At 42.4% G+C, this 25,474-nt stretch overlaps 1 protein-coding gene across 4 annotated transcripts in view; it reads left to right on the top strand.

Annotated features, from left to right (window-relative positions):
- The window catches only part of LOC306967747 (hyccin 2-like), a 75,262-nt gene that overhangs the window by 29,587 nt on the left and 20,201 nt on the right, over positions 1-25,474 (top strand). For all 4 annotated transcript variants that reach the window (XM_079562917.1, XM_079562918.1, XM_079562919.1 and 1 more), the window contains exons 3-5: positions 5,849-5,936; positions 18,364-18,441; positions 20,664-20,765. In XM_079562917.1, coding sequence (XP_079419043.1) covers positions 18,391-18,441; positions 20,664-20,765 — 153 coding nt within the window. In that variant the 5' untranslated portion in view covers positions 5,849-5,936; positions 18,364-18,390. The remainder of the gene's footprint in view (positions 1-5,848; positions 5,937-18,363; positions 18,442-20,663; positions 20,766-25,474) is intronic.

The raw sequence follows: 25,474 nt of genomic DNA, 5'->3' as shown, positions 1-25,474 counted from the left end.
ATTGATATATTGATGTTGGGGGAATAAAGTAAGATTGCAGGATAAAGGGAGCTAAACTCTTCTAAAGATTGATTGGACTTCTGCCTTTGTTGTTGTTTGCGAGGGGCGTCAGACAGCCCTCTCTGGTGTGGAGAGCTCTCATCTCTGAATACGCTGTTCGCCTGTTCTCTGCGTAACTGCGCCTCTTCAGTCAGAGCCTCCAGGTTTCATGTGCGCCTCCGTTTGGTGCCCCACGGCTCTCACCCTCTTGAACCTCTCGTCAGACGGCCATGAATGAGCCACTAAACAGCTGTTGGTTGCATCTAGTCCAAGAGCATTCAAGCTGAAACGGGAAGTGTAATGTTGTGGAAAATGTCATTTTTCGGAAGTTAGTTTTCTAAGATACTGACTGCCAAGGCACATTTTAAGATTTACAAGTTGGCTGCAAAGAAAAACAATGGTACAGTTAAGAGCTGTGCAGGAAAAAGTTTGTTTGTTCATTTAAATGTGCGGTAACACTTTTCATTACAGGCCGGTAAGTCCTTGGTACTTACAGTGGTACTTATGGTGGCATTTACATTGGTAATTCTAGGTACTTTATTGTGGTTCTTACAGTGTTTCTTACAGTGGTACTTATGGTGGTAATTACAGTGGTAATTCTAGGTACTTATTGTGGTTCTTAAAGGATACTATAGTGAGAATTAAAAGTTATGTACTTCTAGATACAGTGGTAACTCTTAGTAATGAAGGTTATACTTCTTGTTTTCCCTAATGCTGTTTTATGTTTTATAATCACACAATCCTAGAAATTATGTCTGTATGTAGAAGTACCACATTTACAACTTAATTACTGCTGTAGTATTCTTCAATTACCAATAAGTACAATAGATGTATCACTGAAACTACTAGAAACTATCATTTAAAGTACCAAAGTACATAGAAGTATGCTCTTCATTACTAAGAGTTACCACTGTATCTCTTAGTAATGTCATTGTTTGCTATAAGATAAATGCGTAGCACATTGAGACTTCTGGCTTCCTTGTTGTCTTCCAAAAGTTGCATTGTTTCCTCATAAAACCAACAAAAACACCCAGATATAACATTTTCAAACCGCTTCATCCACATCCTCCTGCTTTCTAATCTGATGTTTTGTAACAAATTCATGCACCTGTATTCACCTTTTTCCGCCCCGCCCACTTTTGCCACTTTTTGCGTTGTCTCGGCACCTCGTTTTCCAGACACTTCCGGTCGAGCGCGAAGCCCGTTCATTTTAACGGAGGACGAGGGAAAATATTCTCCGCTCAAATCTGATGTTTAGTCGATTGATTTGTGTAAAATGGCCAATGTTCATTTGCACCAACAAGTCAACACTGCACCGTTTCTCTGTGCGGCCTGAAAACGGCTTTGTTTTCGTGTAGTGACTGATTTTATGTGGACGTCTCCAGTCCCATGTTAACAGATAGGAGAAAAGGGGCGGGCACAATTCACGGCGGCGCCCACGCGAACCTCCGGAATAAGGTGAATATGCAGATGGCGTTGGCGAATGAGCTGCATCTTCAACAGCTGTCGGAGATAGAGCGGGGCCCGGGACTGGGTTGTTGTTGTTGTTGTTGCTGTTGCGGGGGATGGAGTTGTTTAGTTGTTGTCTCTTTGCGCGGAGCAGGAGGATTAGCGCTGTCATCCGGGAGCCTGATTAGCATGCCTGTCGTGATTGTTTGGGTTGTAGTCGAGTGTACGGAGATTAGTGAGGGGCCGTAATGCGGATACAGCTGGCACAACACTGCTGACTGACGGGCCCGAGGTGAGAGGGTTAGGTGTGGTGACCATCCTAACACACGAGCGAGTGGCGCCGCAAGTTGCAAGTTCCAACTCAGTTTTTTGTGTGAATAAAACCCGACAAACTCTGGCTACATTCAGACAGCGTGGATGAAGTGGCCCAAATCCTATTTTAATTTTTAATTTTTTGCAAAATGCGGGTTGTTGTATGTTAGCTTTTCATCACAGTCTAAAACAGCACCCATCAGATTTTTTCAAATGTGACCCAGGCCACTTAGATTTGCGCTCCTAAATCCTATACCTAATCTTTTGCAATGCAACTTCAGTCTGAGGTCACATTCATCAAGATGAACCTGTTTAGCAATTACCGCGGTTATGAAAACCATCCCAGACTATAAACCTCCTCAACAAACCTGCGACGGTGACACCTCTCTATTGAAGACTCTAAATGAATTCTTTGCTCACTACGTGCGCTCAAAAGAACCCCCGGCACAAAAGTCAACACCCCCTCGAGAAGACCAGGTGGTCCCAACATGCCTCAAAGCAACGACCATCATTCTGAGAAAGAAGTCACCACCCTCCTGCTTTAACGAGGGACTATAGAGAGCATCCTGACCAGCTCCATCACTGTGTGGTTCTTCTACAGAGGGACTATAGAGAGCATCCTGACCAGCTCCATCACTGTGTGGTTCTTCTACAGAGGGACTATAGAGAGCATCCTGACCAGCTCCATCACTGTGTGGTTCTTCTACAGAGGGACTATAGAGAGCATCCTGACCAGCTCCACCAGAACTGGTCAGGATGAACAGTTTCATACACCAGGCCATCAGGAAGCTGAACTCCCTGCCTTCCCTGCCCTCCATGCACTCCCAACCCTCACTCCCCACCCCCCAGTTCCACAATCAAGGATGAGAGAAATATAATTTCAATTCATTCACAAATGGTTTGACAACTAAAAAAATCTTTGAATCTTTAAAAGCTCACAGTAAAATAGGGGTGTAAAAATATACATTTTGCGATTTCTGGCGATATTTTGCTGGATATATACGATACCGGTACTTTTTCCGATATCGGTGCTTTTGATGACGTCATGCAATGACCAACGTCATGAGGCATACTTTTTTATAGAGGCCAGATAATAGTCAAGGATTCAGTCACAACAAATATGGTGATTTCCTTTGTAGGAGACAGGCAGCGGGTAAAGACAGGAGAAATATACACAGGGCACATGTGCAGATGTTACTAAACTTTAGAGCTGTTTTCTCCAAATGAGGTTTTCATTCCACTCTTTAACAACATCTCCACTTAGTGCAACTTCAACATTGACAGATTTCAGTCCAGGTTTACTTCTGCAAATGCCATTGAGCTTTTGACACTTCTCAGGACGTGTTCCGTTCAGACCAACCAATCCTGACAGTCTTTTTTTTCTTCTTTTTTTTTTACCAAATCGTGCCAAAACTAGAGTAAAATGCAACTAAATTTGGAACATCAGGACTAGAAATAGTCTTTTGTACATTTCTAAGTTCCCATCGGTTCAGACAATTGCAAAAGTCAGATTGAAGACCTTGGTGGTTTTGCAATATACTTTCAGCTTATTGCGGTATGAATATTGCATCTGCATATTCTAGGATACTGATCATTTGGCAATTATACAATATTGTGCAGCCTGTTTATATACTGTATGCTGCTACTTTCTTGTACCTATTCATTGTTATCAATGAATAGGAAATTCCAGATTTTGACAAGAACTCATTGCTCCGTTCAAAAGCTCTTTGTTGCTTTTTTCTTGTGACATTGTGCACGGGGGGTTTGAAGTGCCGTAAACAGGATGGGCAGGTGCTCCTCTATTCCCCCCGGCCCGGGACAGCTCTGTTCCTGTGAGGAAAGGCACCGCATTGCCGTCCTGCAGGCCTCATTAGCCCGCAAAAGGATTTAGACATTGCTGCCTGTGGATCTCCTATTGATGAACACATATTTGTACTATGAACTTGAGCAATGCAACACATGACCTGGAAGTGTGGCTTTGGACTTTAGAGTCTAAATAAAAACTTGAAGCTGCAAAGTAGTTTATTCATTTATTTCAACAGGGACAATGTACGTCAAGCTGTTTTGTAACAACATAGACTCCTGTTAAAAGTTTAGTTTTAGTGATGATGCAGCTTAGTCTTCTCACATAGAGCATGTTTGGCGTTAACATACATGAGACCCATGTGTGTTCATTTACATGCTGGAAACAGGCTGGAAACTCTGCCCCCGTGAGACAGGCTGAGCAGAAACAAGCCCCACGGTGCTCCAGGGCCTGTCTATTTGATAATGCATTGGTTTTATATTGCACTTTTCTGGACGCCCAAAGACGCTGTGCATTATGTTATTCATTCACTCCATACTTGGTGACGCCATGGTAAGCCACTATTGTAGCCGCAGCTGCCCTGGGGTATACTGACGGAAGGGAGGCTGCCAGTCTCTGCCATCCGCCCCTTCGACCACCACCACCAACCACTCACACACTCACTCACTACATTCACCCAGGCTTCTCCCATCCAAGTACCAACCCTTTCCTGCTTAGCTTCAGGGATCTGACGGGATCGGGCAGAGCAAAGGCCCGGCTCAGCGAACACTTTCAAAATGCGTATAATATATAGAAATATTTCATCTCAGCTAGGCTTTTAAAGAGGGGTTATTCTGCTTTTTTCAATCACATAGCACCAGTCTATAGCACACGACAATGATGACCAAACCTTCTGTTGGTCTGTAAATGCAGTAAATTAGAATAACTGCCTTATAAAATTGCTCTCTCAAAATGGCTGTAGTGAATGTCTTGAAATAGGCCTCTGTCTCTTTAAGAACCTCTGACCCTTTCAGACACGCCCCCTCCACACGCTGTCTGTGGCATCAGTGGGGAGGGGGTTCTGCTGAGGAGCAGTGGTCGGTTACTCGGCTGGTGACGAAAGCTCGGAGGCGTCTCCAGGAGGTGGGGGCGTTCCTAGGAGGACTCAGGCAAACCTATCCCTAAAATGGCCGCCATCAGAGTTTTTACAGATTACTCAAAAATCCGTGAATGTGCCAAGGCAACACTTCAGGCATGTTTTTAATGAGGGAATGACATAATAGCATGATGTAAAGCTTGAAAAAGTTGATTTTGCATAATACCCCCCCCTTTATGTAGTTTTTGACACGTGTAAAGTGCCCATCGGTTTGTATGTTATAGTAAGCCTTCTGGAGTCGCCCCTGACCACTAAGGGGTGCTATCGCAGCAATGTCAGCCCCCCACCATGAGGACCAGTGCTTTCCTCTCCCATTGGGTCAGAACCTCACACACGGCTTGCTGCGTTGTGTGCCCACGATAAAACAGGGTTTTTGTTCCAATCCCTGTCCAGGTGTTATGGGGTTGTTGCCGTATTTTTACAGGTAATACAGTGGCTTTTTATACACACCCCTTGATATTGGTAAATGCGGCTACTCCTGAGTTCAGGCATCAGATGGGAAGATAGAAATTACAACAGAACAAGTAGCTTTTCAGTTGCATTATACAATATTTACGGCCAGTTCTCTTCTTTGGGACGAGTTTAGGAGGACGTTTCACAACTTCCCGGGAACAATACTACTACGCTGATGTAAACAACAACGGCTGTTGGCTAGTTCACCATTGATGAAAATGCTTCATAAGGAGAGGCACAGCTTAAGTGCCTCTCCTTATAAAGCAGAGGCACTTTATAAAGAGAGGCACTTTCAGTATACTGCTTTTACAATATACTGAAAGACCAGAATAAAATTGCACTACAAGAATAAAATGTATAAAGCCTTTAGGATGCAGAACGATGGGGAAAATCAACGTGATTTAGCGTGGTTTTCATAGTCCTCGTGGTCCTGATCTTGGCCGTGTGAGATGAGCGATAGTTTCTGAATGCTGAGGGCGCTGTGTTAAGGAAACCATCTGTTGTGTCTTGGTCATGTCGGTGTCAGCTGCTCTGCACGGTCTCCCCGATGTCCCGGTGCTGCCAGGGTTTACTTTGGAACGAGACGACCTGTGCAGCTACGCTAAAACTAAACAGTATGGTAAAGTCATAGGCTGACCTTCGGTGTTGGTTCACAGGTGGCGGGCGCGGACTGGCTGACAGATGTTTGCCACCGTGGAGAGCCCTTGGCCCCTCCCACTGGAGATCTGACTTCTGGAACCTGAGGTAAGCTCATCGTCCTCCCTCCCGACTGTTTTACTTTAGTCGCTCCATCTACACATCTCCAACAAAGAGGAGGGACAAAGCATAGCAAACACTAAAGGCACTTTTGAACAGGTGGCTCTTGAGCTCTTTCATGGGGCGGGGCTTAGGGACAGAGCGCTTTTTGAATCAGGAAGTGTAACTGCAGGAGATTTTGTGTGAGCCGTTTTAGATCATTATGGCACTTTCTAACCAACCAGGTGTGAGATGGTGATATCAAGATCTATTTGAGATTATTACCAAATACCTGCAGCAAACATAATTCCCCTTTTTAACCCAGGTGTAAGTGTAAGTAAGATTTTACAGGAAACACAAAGGAAGTGTTGGACTTGTCTGTGTGTAAGGGCTGAGACTACACAGGGCTTGACATTAATCATTGTCCACTTGCTTTTTCTTCAGACAAGGGCCCTTCTCTCCCTTGTTGTGAAACATACAGACAGCAACAGAAGTCACCTGACCGGACATCAATGAATGTGTTATTTTCTGCCAATACACACTTAACTTAAGTTTATTCCCAGCAGACGTCCCTTCCTTTGCTATCACTTCCACCTCGTCTTTCTTCTTAAAAGGCAATAAGAGTTCTTTATACTGATGACTTGAGAATGTTTAACGCTGTTCACAAGTTGAGCTTGATCACAACACCATCACAGTGGTCACCGACGCCAGCGTCGAACTAAAATGTACAACATAAAAATACCATCAGATAAAATAAGGTAAAAATAAAGACATACATTTATATAAAACATATCTCGCTGGCTGACCCACAACCACAAGGCAGAAATGAGGTGTTAGCACTTTTAGAACCTTTAAATCCATGGCCTTGACACACCATGCTTTGTGTCTCATGTTTGGGGGTGTGCATCATACTAAAGCGCCCCAGCGGAACCAACATAGCAAAAATAGTTCCTACCTAGGAATATTCAAATAAATGTCCTACTAATGACATGCAAAAATATGCTTCAGGCAAAATAAAATACAGAAAACAAAAGAATGGCAGTAAAATGTACTTTTGTGTTTCCGTTCTGCAGTGGTACCGCACCATCCATGTAGCAGCATCACTGCTGTACTTTATTTAGGCTTGTCTGTTTCGGCCTATTAGCAGTATAGTTAGTTAATAAATCTAGAAGTGTGCAGCGCAGTAAGAACACACACTGTCACTGATAAAATATGAAAATACCCCATGTAAATCAGGTACTTTTTGTTTATTTGTGATTAATTACAGTTACATTGGCAGTAAAAATGTAATTTTCAAAGAATATAATATACTGCAAGTGATGATGATCTTGCAGATTTGGAAAGAAACCATCAATTGTCAAGAAAGATACATAATGAATGTTTGCTTGAAAAGACAAAATTAGAAAATAAAAAATATCCTGATGTGATTTACATTATGGATCCATATTAAATCCTAAGCATTATAGCAGTTTAGCTTAATTTCAAGTAAACATATACACAATAGCTATGATCAAAAGTCATTTTATTTTGCCATTTCTACTAATACTTTTTTTTTTAAGAGTGATTATAAAGATAACGGGGTATGTGTAGCAGTGGCCTTTTTTCCAAATGATTGAAGATTGAATGATGAAGATTCGCCAGTAGATTTTAGCCTTGTGTGAGCGAGTCCACCGTTGCCATGGCACCCCCACTGAGAGTTTCCTTCAGTTTGTGTGTGCTCGACAGTTTGACAGTCCGCAAAACTGAGTGAGTCAGCGGCTCATGACGAGGGGCCTGATATAACACGGAGTTTACTCCAGCGTCAGACCCACTCAGCCCATACTGCCCTGTCTGCTCCTGTCGGCCGCTCTGGAAGGCTACAGCTCATGAAACACGCTTTGTGTTTGTTTCGCCCGGTTAGCCATGCATCTTTCTCATCATATCATGTCACCCGAGTCGGTCCGGTACTGCTCCACAGAGGTTTGATCTCATCTACAAGTGCTTTCCATGGCATTCTCAGGATTTATTTAATTTCACAGCCCGGATCAAACTTTTTATCAGTGTGAGCAAGTGGAAGATGAAATGATCAAATTAAGTTACAGAATAGACCCTTCTATACATGCATTTCAGTCACGTGACTTCTGTAGTTCTAGCCGCCATTTTGAACACCGCTGGCTAATGCAACAGTATCTATCTGCGTCTCAACTAGCTGAATTCAAGATGCTGCATCAAAAAATTGCACACTTGACAGCAGAAGAGCGGAACAGATACACAATGAAGATCGAAACCTTGGGATTTAATCCTTATAAACAGATGTTCCCTCCGGCAACCGGTTTGGATATCTAGAGTCAGATATGCACAAGCCCCAACAGCAGAGCTTCGATCCTCCTTCTTCTTTCAGCGTAATGGCGGGCTGCCAGCCAAACTAAGGCACATGCCGCCACCTACTGTATCGTGCTAAGGTCCTTGGCGTTTGAACATGTTCTGTAGCAGAAAACATTCAAAGACTTACTATTGAAGCGACTCAGGCCAGGCAAAATGAGCGCTTGTTTGACTGGCTTTACACCCCATGATGCTTTGCGGCGATCTATTTTTAGCGACTCTGAAAGACACTATTCACTGTCAAAAGTGCAGCTAATCCGCTCCACGCCTGCTCCTTTCTGCGGTTCCCCCATAAATCCATATGATCCAAATGCATCAATAGATTTTCTTCTTCTAGGGTGAGACATTGTGTAAGAGAGTTTTGTGCCATTTGGCAAAATAGATTGTTCCGTATTCTTTCGCCGTACGGACTCAGTCACCGGAGCTGCACTGCGCGGAGCTAATGTGAGCCGTTGACATTGATTTGAATGACTTCGTCTTGCAGAGGCTGCGCTGCAACTGTTCAGGAGTTCTTCAGTTCTTGTTTGAGGGATTTTTGCCCTTTCATCCTTACAAAAGACTTCCAAAACTCGGAGAATTGCACGCACTGCTCTTTGGAGGTTCATCCACAGATCCTCAATGATGATTCATTCAGGAGACTGTGAAGGCCACGGCAAAACCTTCAGACTGCAGCTCTTGATGTCGTTCATTGTGGATTCTGAAGCGTTTACGATCATCACCTGCTTGTAGACGCCATCTACATTGAGTTGCCTTGTGTACGAAATGCGTGGTATAAACTTGCCTTGTGTTTTAGCTTCAGCTTTTTCACACATGGTGCTATACTTTCCTCCTGAATTGGAGGGAATTGAATTGAATCCATTCTTTGTTCTACGCATGAAATGTTCCCCGCGCTTCCACAGGCTGCAGTACAACTCTATAGTGTGATTGATCCACCATCAGGCTTGTCAGAAGGACAGAAGTCTCTGCCATTTCTTCGCCAAATGGAAATGTGTTCATCCCAAAGTGTTCTATAGTTACATGCAAAAGTTTAGGCCCAACATTTAAACGAGCCTCACTCATTTTGGAGACAACAGTCAGATGTTAAAATAGAACCCTCATCAATAGGCCACACGCCATTGGTCATGGGTGTCTGGACAGCCCATGTACGGCCCTCGTTCACCAGGTACGAAACTGAAGATATCTCACAGTGCAGTGGTTCCCAGAGATGATTTTAAGACTGTATCTTTTGCGTTGCTGACATTAAATCATTTGTTTTCATTGTTCGTGGTCCTTTTTAAATAAATAAACTAAACTAAATTTGGTGAATTTTTGATACAGCATTTTGAAAACGGCATATTTTAGTAAATTTAAGCCAAATATCAAAAACTAACTAACTTTTGAAGTGTTTTTCACCTTTAATGAAAACATGCTAATTACATTTTCCAGAAGGGGTCCCGAGGTGTTGAGTGATTTTGTGGGTCGCGGCCTGAAAAGTAGGGACGGACGATACCACATTTTTTGGAATCGATACAATACCGATACTTTTGGGGTCTTTTTTGTCGATACCGATACCGATACTGGTCATTTCATATGGGTGAATGTATTTCAATCAATATACATTTCTAAAACTGGTTGTTTTATATAATTAATTGGTCCACTAAAATTATATTACTTTAACTGGTTAATTAAACAATGTTAATGTGAAATTAAATACATAAACAACATTTAAAATTAATACTTAAATGGCAAACAGAACCTAAACCAGAATGATATGTCTGGCTCAGTTCAATCCTTTGCTGTTGTGAACTGTTTTGGCTCAGAACAAAGAAATAAATCATCCTTTTGTGTTGACAATTGCTGCCCCGCCTTCTTTTACATATGCAAACTAGTATCGATACTTTTTGCCCAATATCGATACTTAAAAAAAGGACGTTTGGTATCGATATATCAATACTTTGGTATCAATCCGCCCATCCCTACTGAAAAGTTTGGGAACCCGTGAATCACTAAAATCTGCATTTAGAAACGCAAGATAGCCTCCTGGGACTTTTCTCACGGTCATCACTTTGTCTGTAATTCTCCGAACAGATCCAAGAGTATGGAGTGTGTAAGTTCCCGTCTGCGTCACTGACCCAGATGCAGATTGTTCGGCGCTTGGCGAGGCAGGAGTTGCGTCGCACGTCAGCCTCTGTAGCTGTGGGAGGAGAACACCCGCGTGGTCTGGCGGCTGGAGCTTTGAGCCCTGTTAGCACTCTCTCTTCCCTCGTTGTAGTCACTGCGGTGGGTGCTAATCCCTAATCCTATCAAGAGCCTCTGTGTAGTGAGCAGCGGCTGGCGTTTCGAGAGCTTCGCGAGTCTTACGTGGTTAGCCTTTCATGTATTTTTTTGTTTTTTTTGAAGAGGTTGCATTTTTGTGAAGAATGCAGAAATCCACAAATGTTGAACTTTATTTTTGTTAGTGATGAGTTCCATAAACGCGCAATAGTGGTGTATGTCGGACTAATCCAATGCTGACATGAGGAGAATGTGCAAGTTTAAATAAAGCCAAAATAGAAAAGGAAAAACTAGCTGCTCGGCGTTGGGGATTATTTGTCGTAGGTGCAGTGTGTGAGCGCGAAAGCTATTACGAGTCCAGTGAAGCAGTCTGAAAGCGACTGAGCGAACACCACCTCATGACATCAGCACGTGGAGGGGTTTTGAGCTCTGCAGAAACATGAATGAAACAAGACTCGACTCCAAGGATGTTTTGGACGAGGAAACCGATCGATTGAACATGGGTTAAAGCCACTAAACCACTCCTTTAGGTTAACATTCTAGCCAAAGAAACAAGATGATTTGAAAGAGAAAGCAAAGGTATCAAAGTGGTAAAAGAGTGGAGCCTTATCATGATATCCAGTCACTGAATGATGTACTCGCCAGATGGATAGGCAAAGTCGATAGTGCAACTTAAATCAAATGTTTAAGGATCGGTTTTGGTTAATAGAAGCCCAATTACTAGATCAGGCACAAATATCCGCCACAAACTCCGGACTGTTGGGCACTGCAGTAAACTGTGGAAAACTGTAATAGCCACGCTCAGAATTTTAAAGTATGTTCCCGAACCTTTTGACCAAACCTACTGAAAGGATTGTGCCGCGGTTTCTTCTGGTGAGGGTTTAACATGAGTGCGCCATGGCGGAAGCTCTGTGCCAGCGCCGTCATTGGAATCACCTCAGAGGCAGGCTTTTTTTAGCCGCGCTGTTGTTATTGAGCTCTCATTTTGTGTGCACTGGAGGAGAAACTGCAGCCTATTTTTAGCACGGTGCTTTATTTGGATTTAGCTGAGTCCGTCACTTCGGTCCTCGGCCCGAGCGTCCCCTTTTCCAGCAAAACAGGCCCGATTCACAGCAGTGACTTTTAGCTTACTGGGTGTGAAAGGATTTTGATTGCTTTTTGAATTTGAGAATATAAATAGAGTAATTCTGAGCAGGGCCGGGTATGGTTCATTTTTTTTTAGGTACTGTTGGTATCAAAAAAATAAAAGCATCGAAAGCAGGTAGCAAAAATGATCTAGCTTTAGAGACCAGGTTTTGATGCCTGTTTGGTCCAGGGACAGCATTACAGGAAGTTATTTGTTTCATCTCAAATAAATCATACCAATTAAACCAAATAGTATTTTATGAAGTGTATATTTTTTATTAGGGCTGCTCGATTATTGAAAAAATAATAATCACGATTTTTTTTAGTCATAGTTGAAATCACAATTATTTAAGCGATTATTTGTTGCCTTTAAAAAAAAAGTCTTTATTTTTTTTTCTATATTTATTGATAAAAAAACGATGCTGAATATTTTCTGTTTTCTGAACAGTCATAAAAGTACAAATGATTTCCAGTTTGCCTCGATTAAGGAGAGGTCCCTGTTTCACACCTGCCCCCTGCTGGCCAACCCTCACACCTGCACAAGTAAACTGAGCAGCGCGGCCTGATGACATCATCACACAGCGTTTGTTTTTATGTCAGGCAAAAGCATGAGCCATGGCACGTGAAATGCGAAGGGAAGTCTGCTTTGCAAAAAATCTATTATAGAAAACGCTATCTCAATGGCCGCCGCCTGGGCGCCGCCATGTTTATTTCCCATACCGACTTTGAAGCTAAGCAGGGAAGTGCCTGGTTAGAACTGGGATGGGAGACCGTTCCTCCGAAGCTAAGCAGGGAAGGGCCTGGTTAGGACTGGGATGGGAGACAGTTTGGGAACACCAGGAAGCCTGGCGACAGTACTGAGTGTGTGCGTGGACATCCGCGGCCGGCCCCCACGTGACGGTCCCACCGGCCGCGGCCATTGGCCACGGGTCCATATGGACCGCGGTGCTGCTGTCCGAGGACAACCCGCTGTCACACAAACGCGAGTGCACGAGATCTGACTGCCGTGCGTGTGCGCGCATCCAAACAGGGCGATGTGTGCGTGTGTGTATGTGTGTGCGTGTGCGTGCGTGCCCAAAACCTGCTCAAACACGAGCCTCTAATCCAGGGGTCTCAAACTCATTTGGACTGGGGGCCAAAAATGCGAACCCAGTGTTGGTCGGGGGCCGCAACTGACGAAGCCTTTCATATTAAGTCAATTATGATTTAGCAACTTTTTATTGTTTCCTATAATATAACTTAAAATATACTGTACATTACGTATCTGCACATTTTTAAGCTTCCAGATGTTTCCAATCAGCCAAACATTTGCTGAGCTTCTAAATTTGAAATTACAGACTTAGACAATTAGTTTTTTGTAATGAATCCCATTTTGGTTCAGGGCATCAGTGATGTTTCAGGAGTCAGGTCCAGTTTCTCTGTGAGCCCATTAAAGAAATGCAAAATGTACAAATGTCATTTTAATTTAATGTAGAAAAGCCTGACCAGGGACTGGAGCTGATCATGAGCACCAGCAAAAAGCATCAGCTTCAAACTTGTTTTGCTCTGTGTTAATTTTCACCCTGTCATACAATAAATACATCGATGAATGTGTCGACTTTTCCAGACTCTGGTGTGTCTGAGATCAGCTCAGTGAGATTCACCTCATGTAAATAATGTGGTCACTGACCTCAGGCCTTTTTCTGATCCACAGTTAGAACTGATGGGGCTTATATTTTTTACTGTCAATGTTGCTGTCATTATTTGCAGTATTTTAATACATTTCCATATTCTCTATTTTTAATGTAACTATGGATCATGTGTTCCCACATGTGTCCTTAATAAAGATTAAATTCATTGACCTGATAATGTAGCTCTGAGAGAGAGATGGAGAGAAAAGGCTCCTCACTTTACTGTTGTGACGCTTGTAAACACTATGCAATGCAATGTGTTCGCTTTGCAAAGTCCTAATGCTGGGTTTACACATGGGCACGATGCGTTACGAACGTGGCCCAGGATCACGAATGTGAGTGGAATTGGTAGAGGTTTCACGCGCCACGACCTGTTGCTGCGTGTTACGATTAATGGCACGAATTATTACGCACAGTCACGAATATGCGTCCCGCACGGCTGCGTGCTGTTGCGCGCTGTTGCGGGTTATTGGGAATTGTCGCGTTCTGTCAAAAAATCTGCCAAGAATTGGGCGAATGTGGACGAGATCGCTGCCGCGTACACCGGGTTGGAGGCGGAGCAGAGAGATCTCGCTCCACCGTGCGCACCTGACTCGTTGAGCTCTCGCCAAATCGGGATAAACAAAAAGTGAATAGACCATCAGCGTCGGGCTTGTCCATAAACTGAAGAATAGCAATAGTTTTTTCAATCTATGGGACAGTCACACCAGTTCAACCCCGCTCCTGTCAATGTGTAACACCGGCAAACGCATCAACAAACGCACGCGCTTCATGTCAGATAAGTCCGTGCAACAGCCGCACATTAAGGGCTGACTTTACTCCACAGAATAAACATAAAAACACTACACTCACTGTGCACTCGATCTTCTGAGGATCCGTCGGAGAACTTGCTGCTCAAACCTCTTTATCCATGATTCTCACTCGTCTGGTCAGTCCTCAGCTCCAGTTGGAAAAACTTTATAATCCACAAAAACAGGCCTGTCTCCACCTGCCCCGCGCCCACCGCCGCTTGCTTTACGTGTCTAAGGTTGTAAATAAACCTTAACTTCTCCATGGTGTAGCTGCTGGAACCACGCGCTGCTGTTTTGGTGGAGGCAGCGTGGGAGATGCATTCAGGGACAGCGGTGCATCTCCCTTCCCCTGTCTGATGTTTACATTCTCGCGTCCGCAGCTGCGTTGGCGCTACCGCGCGGTGCCTCATGGGACATGTAGTTCTAACGTGTTTAATGTGATTTACCGGCGGGCCGCATATAATATAAATAAGTAATTATCTCGCGGGCCGCAAAAAATTACCTCGCGGGCCGCATTTGGCCCGCGGGCCGCATGTCTGAGATGCCTGCTCTAATCAAACGCGCTGCTCCGACTGATTTCTCCTCCGTGTGAGTCAAAGCGAAAATGAAACCACTTAACGAGCGTATGGCCTGCACTGCGTAGGTTTTTTTCCTTTTTTTTTTTTTCTTTGCTGCTGTACCTTTTGTTTTCTATTTTGCTTTCACGTATTGTGAGCCCAGAGGTACATTTTATTCTAAAGCAGCTTTGAACACATTGCCAATTTTATTGTAAGGTTATAAATACTGTCTAATAACGATCATTAGGCTATTTCAGTTCAAAACCTACTCATTCTTTTGTTTGATTGTACACTACCGTCATGCACCAAACCACGGGTCCTGCACCGTCACCCAAACCGTTACAGCTGAACCCCTAATATTTATCCATAATTATTCCACTGTCTCTTGAATCCTGTTCCCCGAGTTTAGCGAAAATATTGTTGTACTTTATAAGAGAGGAGCACGGGTGCATCACACACTCCAATTGCAGTTTGTTTGAAAATTTTTTGAGCCTTCATTCTTTTACTCATTTGTAGTGGCCATAGTTTTTGGAATGGGTTGGGAACCACTGGTCTACAGCTGAACTGTGTGACGGGTTGGACATTTCTTTGTAGTCACTCACAATCTCTGAATATCAAATGTGGAGACTAGCGAGGCCCGGCCAAAGGCCGGGTCTCAGCTAATATATATATATTATTAAATTAAAAATGAAAACCAGATTATGCTAATTTTGTAATCTAAATTGTAATCGAATTTTGATTAATTGCACAGCCCTATTTTTCATGTTCTGTTTTCTGGTTCTAGATGACAAATGTTTTAGTATAGGTTTTGGAAAAAGGATAGTTCATGTATCGGTATCGTTGAAGCACTGTTATCGGATAAAAAGTAACGGTACCTAGACCTAAAATAAAATATGTGTACTTTTCCCCCTGTAAAATAAAATGTATTATCAGCACCAGGGGTCTCAAGTTCAATTGGAGCTTGGGCCAAAAAATGCAAACACAGTAAATTATGATTTAACACTTTTTAAAATTATTTTTTGCTAGAATATACTTTAAATTGTCTGTACACGACCTAACTGTACATTATTTAAGCTTTTTTTGGGCTATATTTATTGTGCTTCTGAAGTTAGAAACACATGTCATGTTAGTTCATAATGATGTTAATAGTAAGTATTGATACAGAGACCTGCACATGACTGTGTGTTTCATCAGTGGCTCCCTGCAGCTGCTTTAGGTTCAGGAAATCAATGAATGACCTTTCACCTTCTACAGGAGTCATCAGTGTCCAAACGGTTTCTCTCTGTTCTTATAACATAACATGAGCTCCTTTGAGACTGAGAGAGAGAAACGGCCACGGTCCTCAGCTCCTCACTGTTGTGACACGTACGTGCTATAACGCTGAGTATGCTGATTTTCCAGCACGTGACCACCTGAACAAAGAAGTTCCTTCCTCGTGTTCTGACAGTCTCCCCCTGTTGCAGAAGCTCCTGCTCCCTCAGTCACTGACCTTTAGACGGTTTCTTTGCTGAATAATGTTTAGAAGTCGTTCTGCAGAAGTGCCACATCCACCTTCGCACTGTCAGAACCGCTACATCAGTCGCATCAGAGTTGGTAGTAAACATTTATGCCAGCGTGGGGGCCAGAGTTGTATGAGGTTTACTATGCAGAGTGTAAGCCTGAGGAAAGCCTGTCTGGACACTGGATTGTGTATCAGACAGATGAGGTCAGAGAGGTGAGCGCTGAGGAAACGGTCAACGGTAGACTCGGCGTAGTGCTGCAAACACCAGGGCTGCACTATAGCTTTTAATCCACTCTATAATCAAGAATAACAATCATCTTATATCTTATATCATTTGTTTTGTCTAATCATTTCATAGTGTATTCTGTGAAATGAGGATTGTTGCTTTTTTTCATGTTTTGCAGAATACTTCCAGATAAATTTGACTCTTGCGATCTAAAGAGTGCCATATGAAATGTATATTTTTATTACCCCTTACGATGCTTATTCAATGACAAAGTAACTACAACACGTATTTTGTACACATGTGTGTACTGCGAGAGGCGATCAGGGGCTAAAGACGCGAGAAATATACACGCGCAAGGCAAAAGTTAAAAGTGCATTATGCATACCCATGCAGCCCAGCGGGCTCTGGAAGGTCAAATACATATTAATCACTTTTTTTCCCCATAAAAAGTTGCATAGACCTGTTTTCGTAAAATAAGGTTTTCATTCCACTCTTGGAGTAACATCTTTACTTAAGTTCTTACAGACCTCACACTTTAAGGCTTGGACTCAAATAAATAAATAAATAAATCTTCAAAACCTTGTTTATTTTTTTTCGACAATGCAGCCTTATTCAAAAACAAAACATAATCCCTCTGAGCAAATCTTTGCAACAAAATCAAATCATACATTCAAACCTTGCTTCATCCATTCTTTACATTTGTCAGTGAAATTATCAGTTTCATTATAGTTTCACTTCCTTATTGGACACTGACAGGACGTAACATTGACAGAGGCAAACAATTTTTAATTGTTGCCATGCCGACCATGTTATGTCAATAGGAAATGAGTGAGTCAAATGCACTCACGTGGTCCTCTGGAACTGGGGAATACATGAGCGCTCGCTCCACTGGGGAAAACGACTGGGGAACTCGGGTCCATACGAGCTTCCTGACCTCCACACCTGACCTTTTTGGTTTAATTCTGCTACTTTATTGAGTTTGGTCATACTCGGCAAGTGAATTGCCCGACATCAATGCTCGCAAAAAGTACATTTACATTATATTTTTTAAAACAGCTTTTTAGCTTTTGAGATGCTAACAACACATTTAAATGATTAGCATCATGTTTTTCTTTGGGAAAAAAAAGTAATTGTTGATTGGTGCATGTTAATGAACAAAAATGAAATTTGAATTTGAGAAATCCCCACTTTCCCACATGGACACAAACCAACTGGGGGCAATGATGTCACATCTCAGGAAAAGCAGCCCCCCAGTCCACATGAACGCAGCAGCACTGTGATGGAATATTACCTCTACGACATTAGCTTAAAAATGTAAATAAAAATAACTTTTCTACCAAACATTTCTTCATTAATTTGCTGCTTCACTGAATAAAATTCTAATTATTACCTAAAACAGAAGTTCATCTAAAATTCAACTCAATAAGTCATATTTACAATCAATCAAGTTTTATTTATAAAGCGCTTTACAACAACCAAAGTCGACCAAAGTGCTGTACACAATAAAAAAAATACAATTTAAAACAGACCATTATCACATTCACAGCAGTTGCCACAGAACTATGTGTCAAATGTCTTTTTAAACTGAAGGATTACAAAAGCATTAAAACCTGTCACATACACTTTAGATGTTAGAAATATGAAAAGGAATGAATGAATAACAAAGATCAAATGTTTGATTTTATTTAAAACACACCTTAAATAGATATAAAATTGACATATAATGTCTCGTTTGTTGATTGATTGTTTGATTTAGACAATACATCTAAGGTTGGAAGAAATTCTGAATACCTGAATAATAATATAATAATAAGCTTAAATAAAATCGTGACATCCCTCATATTGTAATATTGTCTTCAGAAGCCGGTCAGGACTGCCGTAGCCACACCCTTTTCTTGTCACATTGAATCATCAGCGTTGTGCGTTTGTTCTGTTTTTTTGTTTTGCACCAGGCTGCCGGGGGGGCGTCTCTGTGGAAGATGCTGGGTTCAGAGCGCGGCGTTGTGGAAGAATGGCTCTCCGAATTCAAGGTAAACCCGTCTGACTCATCAAAGCAACAGAGTGCGTCCAAGGTTTTCCCCCACAGTAATGTCCGCCTTTTGCACGCACGTGGGAAGGAACAGTGTACTTAAGACGATGTGACAGTCATGTAGGAACTGCGGCTTGTTTTTGTCCGCGCCGCCTTTGCTCAGAGCTGAAGAGTGGAGTAGAAGGGCTGATGTGGCCTGAGTCATGCAGGGCACTCTGTGTACTCAAAAGACAAACGTGTTCCTCTTTGACCATCTCTGTAGTTCTTCTCTGGGACGCAAAGAAACTACAGTTACAATACAATATTGCGTTTTTTAATATATTATTAAATATTGTCCACATGGTCATTTATATAATTTACAATAATCTTAAAATGTTTTTTGTAGATTGCCTAAATACTTTCTTGCTATTTGCTCTTAGTTGTGTTTTAGTGCTTTAGTGACATTAGTTCTTACCTTTATCCAAAACATTACCAAACATAAGCGTCCTTTAAAGGAACAGGCCACCGTTTTTACATACTGAGATATATATTCGTACCTGAGCTTAGGAGATATATATTCGTACCTGAGCTCAGACGAGTTGATGCGTACCTGTCTGGTCTTTGTGCGTGTACGTGGAGTCAGTCACGAAAAAAGACCAAAGATGTTGTTAGCATTTGGCCTCTCCCAGCATATTCCTATAGCTCCAAACGGGGGTGAAGTTGGAACAGCCACGGGCACGCACAAAGACCAGACAGGTACGTATGAACTCCTCTAAGCTCAGGTAAGAACATATCACAGTATGGAAAAATGGTGGCCTGTCCCTTTAAGCGCTGCAAACGTCTCTTTACAAACAGCACACATGGCTCATCTTCTTCTCTGTGGAGGCAGAGACGTGTGAATCCAGTCGGAGGTGAATTTATTGGCATGACAGAAGCTTCTGTGAGCAGCGCAGGGGAGCGTGTAGCAGCACGGCCCAGGACTCTGAGTGGAGTAATTAGCACGGCGGCTAACACAGGAAAAAGCAATAGATCCATTTCCTCCCTTCATCCGAGATTCATAGAACTGTACCTGTTTGTTCTTTGGCTTAGCTGCAATTATTAACACAAATACAGTCCTGATCAAATGTTCAAGACCAGTGAAAAAATGGCAAGAATTCACATTTTGTTGGATCTTATCAAGGTTCCAAGTGGGCCTGATTTCTGGGCCCGAGCCTGGCCCGGCTTTTCTCTCGCTCTCTTCCCCGGCGTCTAGCTCCTCGGGCCTCGGGCTCAAAGGCAGGTTTGTAGCAACAAGTAGAACAGGGAGTGAGACAAAAAACATTATTTAGTGAACCTTTTACTGAAAACAAGAAATAAACTGATATGGTCTGTTTCTGCAACTGATCAAAAGTTTAGGACCACATGCCTTTAAAAGTCAAATCTGTGTAAAAATGTGGATTCATTTTCCGTCATGTTTTCACTCTGTCATGACGTCCTGATGCAACGGCAACAAAAAACATCTTGTTTAGAGCATGTTTGTGTTAATGAGCTGCATAAGCGGAGCCTCTCAGTGCGCCATCACTGCTGAGGTGGGACGCAGTAACACAGTTGTTTGGAATTTAAAGTTCCTGAGGGTTATAGAACAAAAAAGTAAAGTGTTGGACCCAAAAAAATGTCACTAACACTGAGCGGGAGGATCCTCGACCCCATAGTAGGCCGGTACTGGAGCTGCAAAACGGCCTATTTCAGTTTAATAGTTGTTTTCAATAAAAGGTCTCCTCCTGTTCCTTCTTGTTACATGTTGAAGTTCTACTTGGAACCTTGTTAAGATCAAGCCATGAAAAATGTGATTTTTACCTGGTCTTAAACGTTTGATTGGGACTGTATTTTTACGGTAAAATTGGCTTCTATAAAATGATTGAAAGTAGAATAGAATGTAGTATTTCAGTGTAAAACATTCTGTTCATCAGTTGTCACTAGACTTCACTAAAGTTCTAGCACAAATTGACCTCTGTGGCGAAACTCCACTTCTAAATTTTTAAACATACCCTGTTTGAAACTGAAGCCACGCTTAACTTCAGCTCATCTGCAGTCCTACTCGACCCATGACGTGCACAATGGGCTAAATCCTCCGGTTTGGTAGTCGAGACCAAACCGTCGGTCCCTGGGCTGCTCCCCTCACAGAGGTATTGAAGGATGGGTCAAATGCAGGGGACGCCTCACCTCACCTGACTCTGAGCTTGTGCCCGTCTCTCCCGTTGTCAGTCCCTTGCAGAGAAACAGATCTCCGGTTACGCGGGCAGTCTCCATCTGAAGAAGTCCCTGGTGCCAGCGCTCTACAGAGTCATCCAAGACCCCAACAATGAGGTCAGCCCCGACACCCACACACACGCACAAGCACACACTCGCACACAATCTTGTACTTCTATCTTAGTGCGGACACTCATAGACGTAATGTATTACCCTAACCTTAATCCTAACCCTTAATCCTTGACCCTCAAATAGTCCTTCAAATAGGTGAGGACCACTCACTTTTCAAAAATGTCCTCACTCTGTGGTTAAAAACTCAAAGTGGTCCTCACAATGTCGTAAGTACAAGAACACACACACACACACACACACACACACACACACACACTCACTCACACGCTCTACTCAGGGTTACGTCTGGGAAGTGTGAGCAAGTATGAGTTTCAGAGACTACATTTTAAAGGAAACGATGTAAGAAGGTGTGATGAAATTTGCAGATGCTTTAGTCAACTATTGAAAACTAAATATAAAGTTCTTCTGATGATGTGTCCATTGGTCTCAACACATCTGTTTTTCGGGGTATTCTAAGGCCAATGACTATATTCTGGTCTAAAATCCTGTGTATGATGTTTCTAAACTGTAAAATGTGAGGTCTATCCAGACCCACAGATCCCATTACTTGAACAGTTTTTTCCCCCACCGCCGCCAGGGATGTACCGATCCAATATTCAGTATCGGGATCGGTAGCCGACCTGGGTATTTTGAGAGTATTGGATCAGATTTGATGACCGGACGGGTCCGATACAAGACGGCCGTGAATATGCGGTCAGGACCACAGATTCACGGCCTTCATGCTATCGCTAAGCTAAGGATGCTCATTTAATTTATTTGATTTGATATATTCTTATTTTTATATGTCAAAATATCGGATCCGGAGCTCAAAAAAATGGATCGGTACATCCCTAGTACAGACTGTAATCTGCTCTATTGTGGTGTGTCCACACTTATATCCACTGCTATCACTTATCACTTTATATCACTTTATCACTTTATACAACTACACAATATGTAAATCCAATCCCGTTGTTGTCGTCTTACCATATTTTACAACTTATTTTTTTAATCTTATTTATTTTAATATTCTTTATGCATGCCCCTATAACCCTGCCGTTTAAAGTTTTATAGATTATTTTTATCTAAACTCCTGGTTTGCGAACCTGTTTCCAAACAATGGCAATAAAAACTATTCTGATTCTGATTCTGAAGAGACAGCAGGGGAATCGAGCTGATTTATTCAGGACATTCATGTTTAGTAGACACTTCAGAGGGACCTGGTTTCAAAGTCAAAAATCACAACACAAAAACGGTAAGTATCGTACAATATATAGATATAGGTCGATATCGTATTATATGGGATTTATATAATACAATTCGAGTCTCTGAGGTGTACAGACTTGTGACCGATTTTCACCTCAGCGTTTCTCTGCTCCCTTGGCCTTGGACTGAGCTCTGCTAATCAGGGTTTCTGCAGGGCATCTATCAATTTTGGTTCTGGAGATGTCAAGCTTTTATCGCCATTATATATGTTGTAAAATATACATTTGTCGGTCGACGACAGTCCAGCCTGTGATAAACCAGTGGTGTTCATATTTGCTAAAACTGCTAAAATAATGTCTGTTTCTTTCACCAAAGTAAACTTGACAGATTTCTGAGCTTCGGGTCCAGTTTGCTAATTTCATAAGATCATATTTCTAGCGTCTGCAAACAAATCATTTGTCCTGATAGCCATCACTGCTCCGTGCTCATGCTGATGGTTTTGGATTTGGGCAGTCACATGGCCTCTGTCAGGTTTTGTTTTCCTGCTCTGGTTCATTTACATTCACAGATCTGATTCAAATTGTGTCTCTGGACTGAGACGTGCACATTTACTATCTACTGAATCTCCAATGAGCTGGACTATCCACGCCAACGGGCTAAGATTCCAATCTAGACGGGGTTGTGAATGTGTCCTTGGACTCATGAGCGCTTGCCAAATACTAAAGCATTGAAGTCTCGGGCTGGGTACCATTAATAATACCAGTATAGTATAAAAAAAGTCTATACAAGTTTTGATGCTTTTGATCCACGGACAGCATCACAGGAAGTGCTCAATTTTTTTTTTTTGCCCCCAATCTTTTCCCATTTTTCCATCCATCCATTTTCTTCCGCTTTATCCGGGGCCGGGTCGCGGGGGCAGACTTCCCGATCCCACACCTCCTCCTGCTGTTGTGGGGGGACCCCGCGGCGACACCAGGCCAGCTCGGAGACATAGTCCCACCAGCGTGTCCTGGGCCTTCCACGAGGCCTCTTCCCATTTTTCCCAATTTTTATTTTTCCAATTTTTTCCCCTTATTTTTGCTAATATAAAAAATATAGATATATTTTCCCTATTTCCTCTCGTTTTTGTTTCCCATTTTCACCCATTTTTTTCTTTTTTTTTGCCCAGTTTATTCCCATTTTTCCCCAAATGATCACCCATTTTTCACACATTTCCAGACATTGGAGATGAACTTGATATTGTAAATTTGAATATCTTCCACACATTGTAGTTTTATTTTCTGGTAAAGGTATAGGTATCGGAAAAAGTATAGTTAAAGCACCAGTATTGAAGAAATGTACCCAATCCTGCAAAGCCTGGAGTCACGGCGGTGGCAAAGTGGTTGGCCCCACTACATGAAGGTCCCCGGTTCAAAGCCCCCCCCCCTCAGAGGACACACTTCCCTACACATATAATTAAGTCTAGATTAACCTCAGCTTAACCTTTAAGCTTAACTCCATTAGCTCTTGAGCTGCAGCTTAAGAGCTTCTCCATCTCTGTTTCAGACGGTAGCCACTGACCATAAAGCCTCCTCATCATGGCTGTGGAGCTGCAGCGGCTGCAGTTCCAAATGTTTACTCAGGGGCGTTTTACCCATGACCCACATTGGAAATTGAGTTTCAAGTTCCAAGACTGTCCTGGCCAAGATGCAACTCCATGTTTTGGCAAAGAATAATAGGCATTCCTTTCTACGGTCAGACACAGAGTAAATGTGTAACCGCAGATCACAAACTCACGTTTAAACAAAACACCTGCAACACATCTTTCCACCAAAACCATCTCTGGAACATATGAATAAATATGGCATCCAAAATAATGGTTTTAAGTCTCATTTATGCATGAGTTTGAAGCTTAAAGGTGCATTACGCAACTTTTTATGTGAAAAAAACTGATATTTATGCGTGACTGACCTTTTTGTCACCTAATGGCTGAGTGGGTGGTTAGCATGACGCCTTTGCTTTCCCTCACAGTGGCCTCTGTTAGACTCCAGGATCAATTGCTTTGTAGGTCTTCCTGGTAAGAGGCTCCGTCAGCAGTGAAAACCTACCAGAAACTCGCAAAACAGTTGACCCTGGAGCCATTGTGATTTTATGTTTTTTCATATAAAAAGTTATTCATTATATATGTAAAAGAAAAATGTCACAGTTGTCTATATTTGTAGGGAATTTTTGATATTGAAGAATTCCTCTCAAGAAACCTTCAACAGTCTGAAAAGTTTGGATCCACAAAGGAAATGACCATATTTGGATTACAGAGTCTATGTCAGTATTTGTAAATGGATACTCGTGGGAAACCCTGTCCATGTTGAAGTGATTTCAGACAAAATCCAACACACAAGTCGACAAAGCGTTATAAAACAAATGTTGTAAAGGGAGAGTTTGGTCTGTTTTGCTCTTTGGCACAATAACTAAGATGTAGAGAGAGAAATGTAGCCACAAATCTCACAATAAATTGACTATTGCATGAAAAGTCAGAAGATGAGATCTACTTCCTCAGCTGTGAGTGAGTAGTTCAATGGCGGCTGTAAATTCCGGCTGCTCCGTCTATCTGCCCTATCCCAACAGCAGTCAGACCGGGACGGGGCAGTTGAGTGCTGCTTGACAGCCCGAGTCCAGTCGCACTAATGAGTCTGCGCTGATTCGGGACTCAGAGCTGCTGCGTGTGCACTTCACTGACCCCTGGGATAAATTAGCGCTGTCCGACCGCTCCCCCGAGACTTCCAGCGTAAAAATCTCTAATCTGCATTCAGCTCCTGTAACAAACAAAAACCCACCGTAAGAGTAAGATCCCTTTGGATGGCCAATGTTTAACCTTTCTCGCTAACTCGCTAGTCATTTATTAACTATTGAGCAAACAGCATAACCGTCTACTTCTCCATCTGATATCGTTCTGTAATCCATTTATGATCCCTGGCTTTGTTATTCATGACAGGCATTTGATTCAGGATGGTTCAAATGCATTGCATCAGGAGCATTACTGCAAACATTGCCTCAGATTTTCCCAGTGGGGGTCACCGCCCCCCAGCCCCAGGGGGATCCAAAATGATGTGAGAAAAGATGAGAAAAGTACTGATCCAAAACAGCATAGATTAGTGAATTTAAGTAAAATAGCAAAGTATGAAGTGAAGAATAGGGCCGGCCGATATATCGGGCCGATATTTGGGCATTTTCAATATATATATATATTTTTTAAATTGGCCAAAAATGTCAAAACTTTATAGAGCCGTTTTCACACAAGGTTGTAGTCCAAAGTGCTTTACAGATTAAAAACAATCTGATGAATATCGGTATCGGCCAGTCAAAATCCCAATAATCGGCATCTGCCTTTGAAAAATCCATATCGGTCGACCTCTATTAGATATATTTCTATATGTTTCTGTGATTGAAACCTTTACTACTTTACTTCGGCCTATATATCGGCCAACCCTCTTCTAACAGGAGGTGTGTTGTCTTTGGCAGCCCTCTTAGTT

This window comes from Gobius niger (assembly GCF_951799975.1).
Source record: "Gobius niger genome assembly, chromosome: 9".
NCBI lineage: Eukaryota > Metazoa > Chordata > Actinopteri > Gobiiformes > Gobiidae > Gobius > Gobius niger.
Note: the sequence above shows the minus strand (reverse complement) of the source record. Positions and strands in the feature narration are given on the sequence as shown.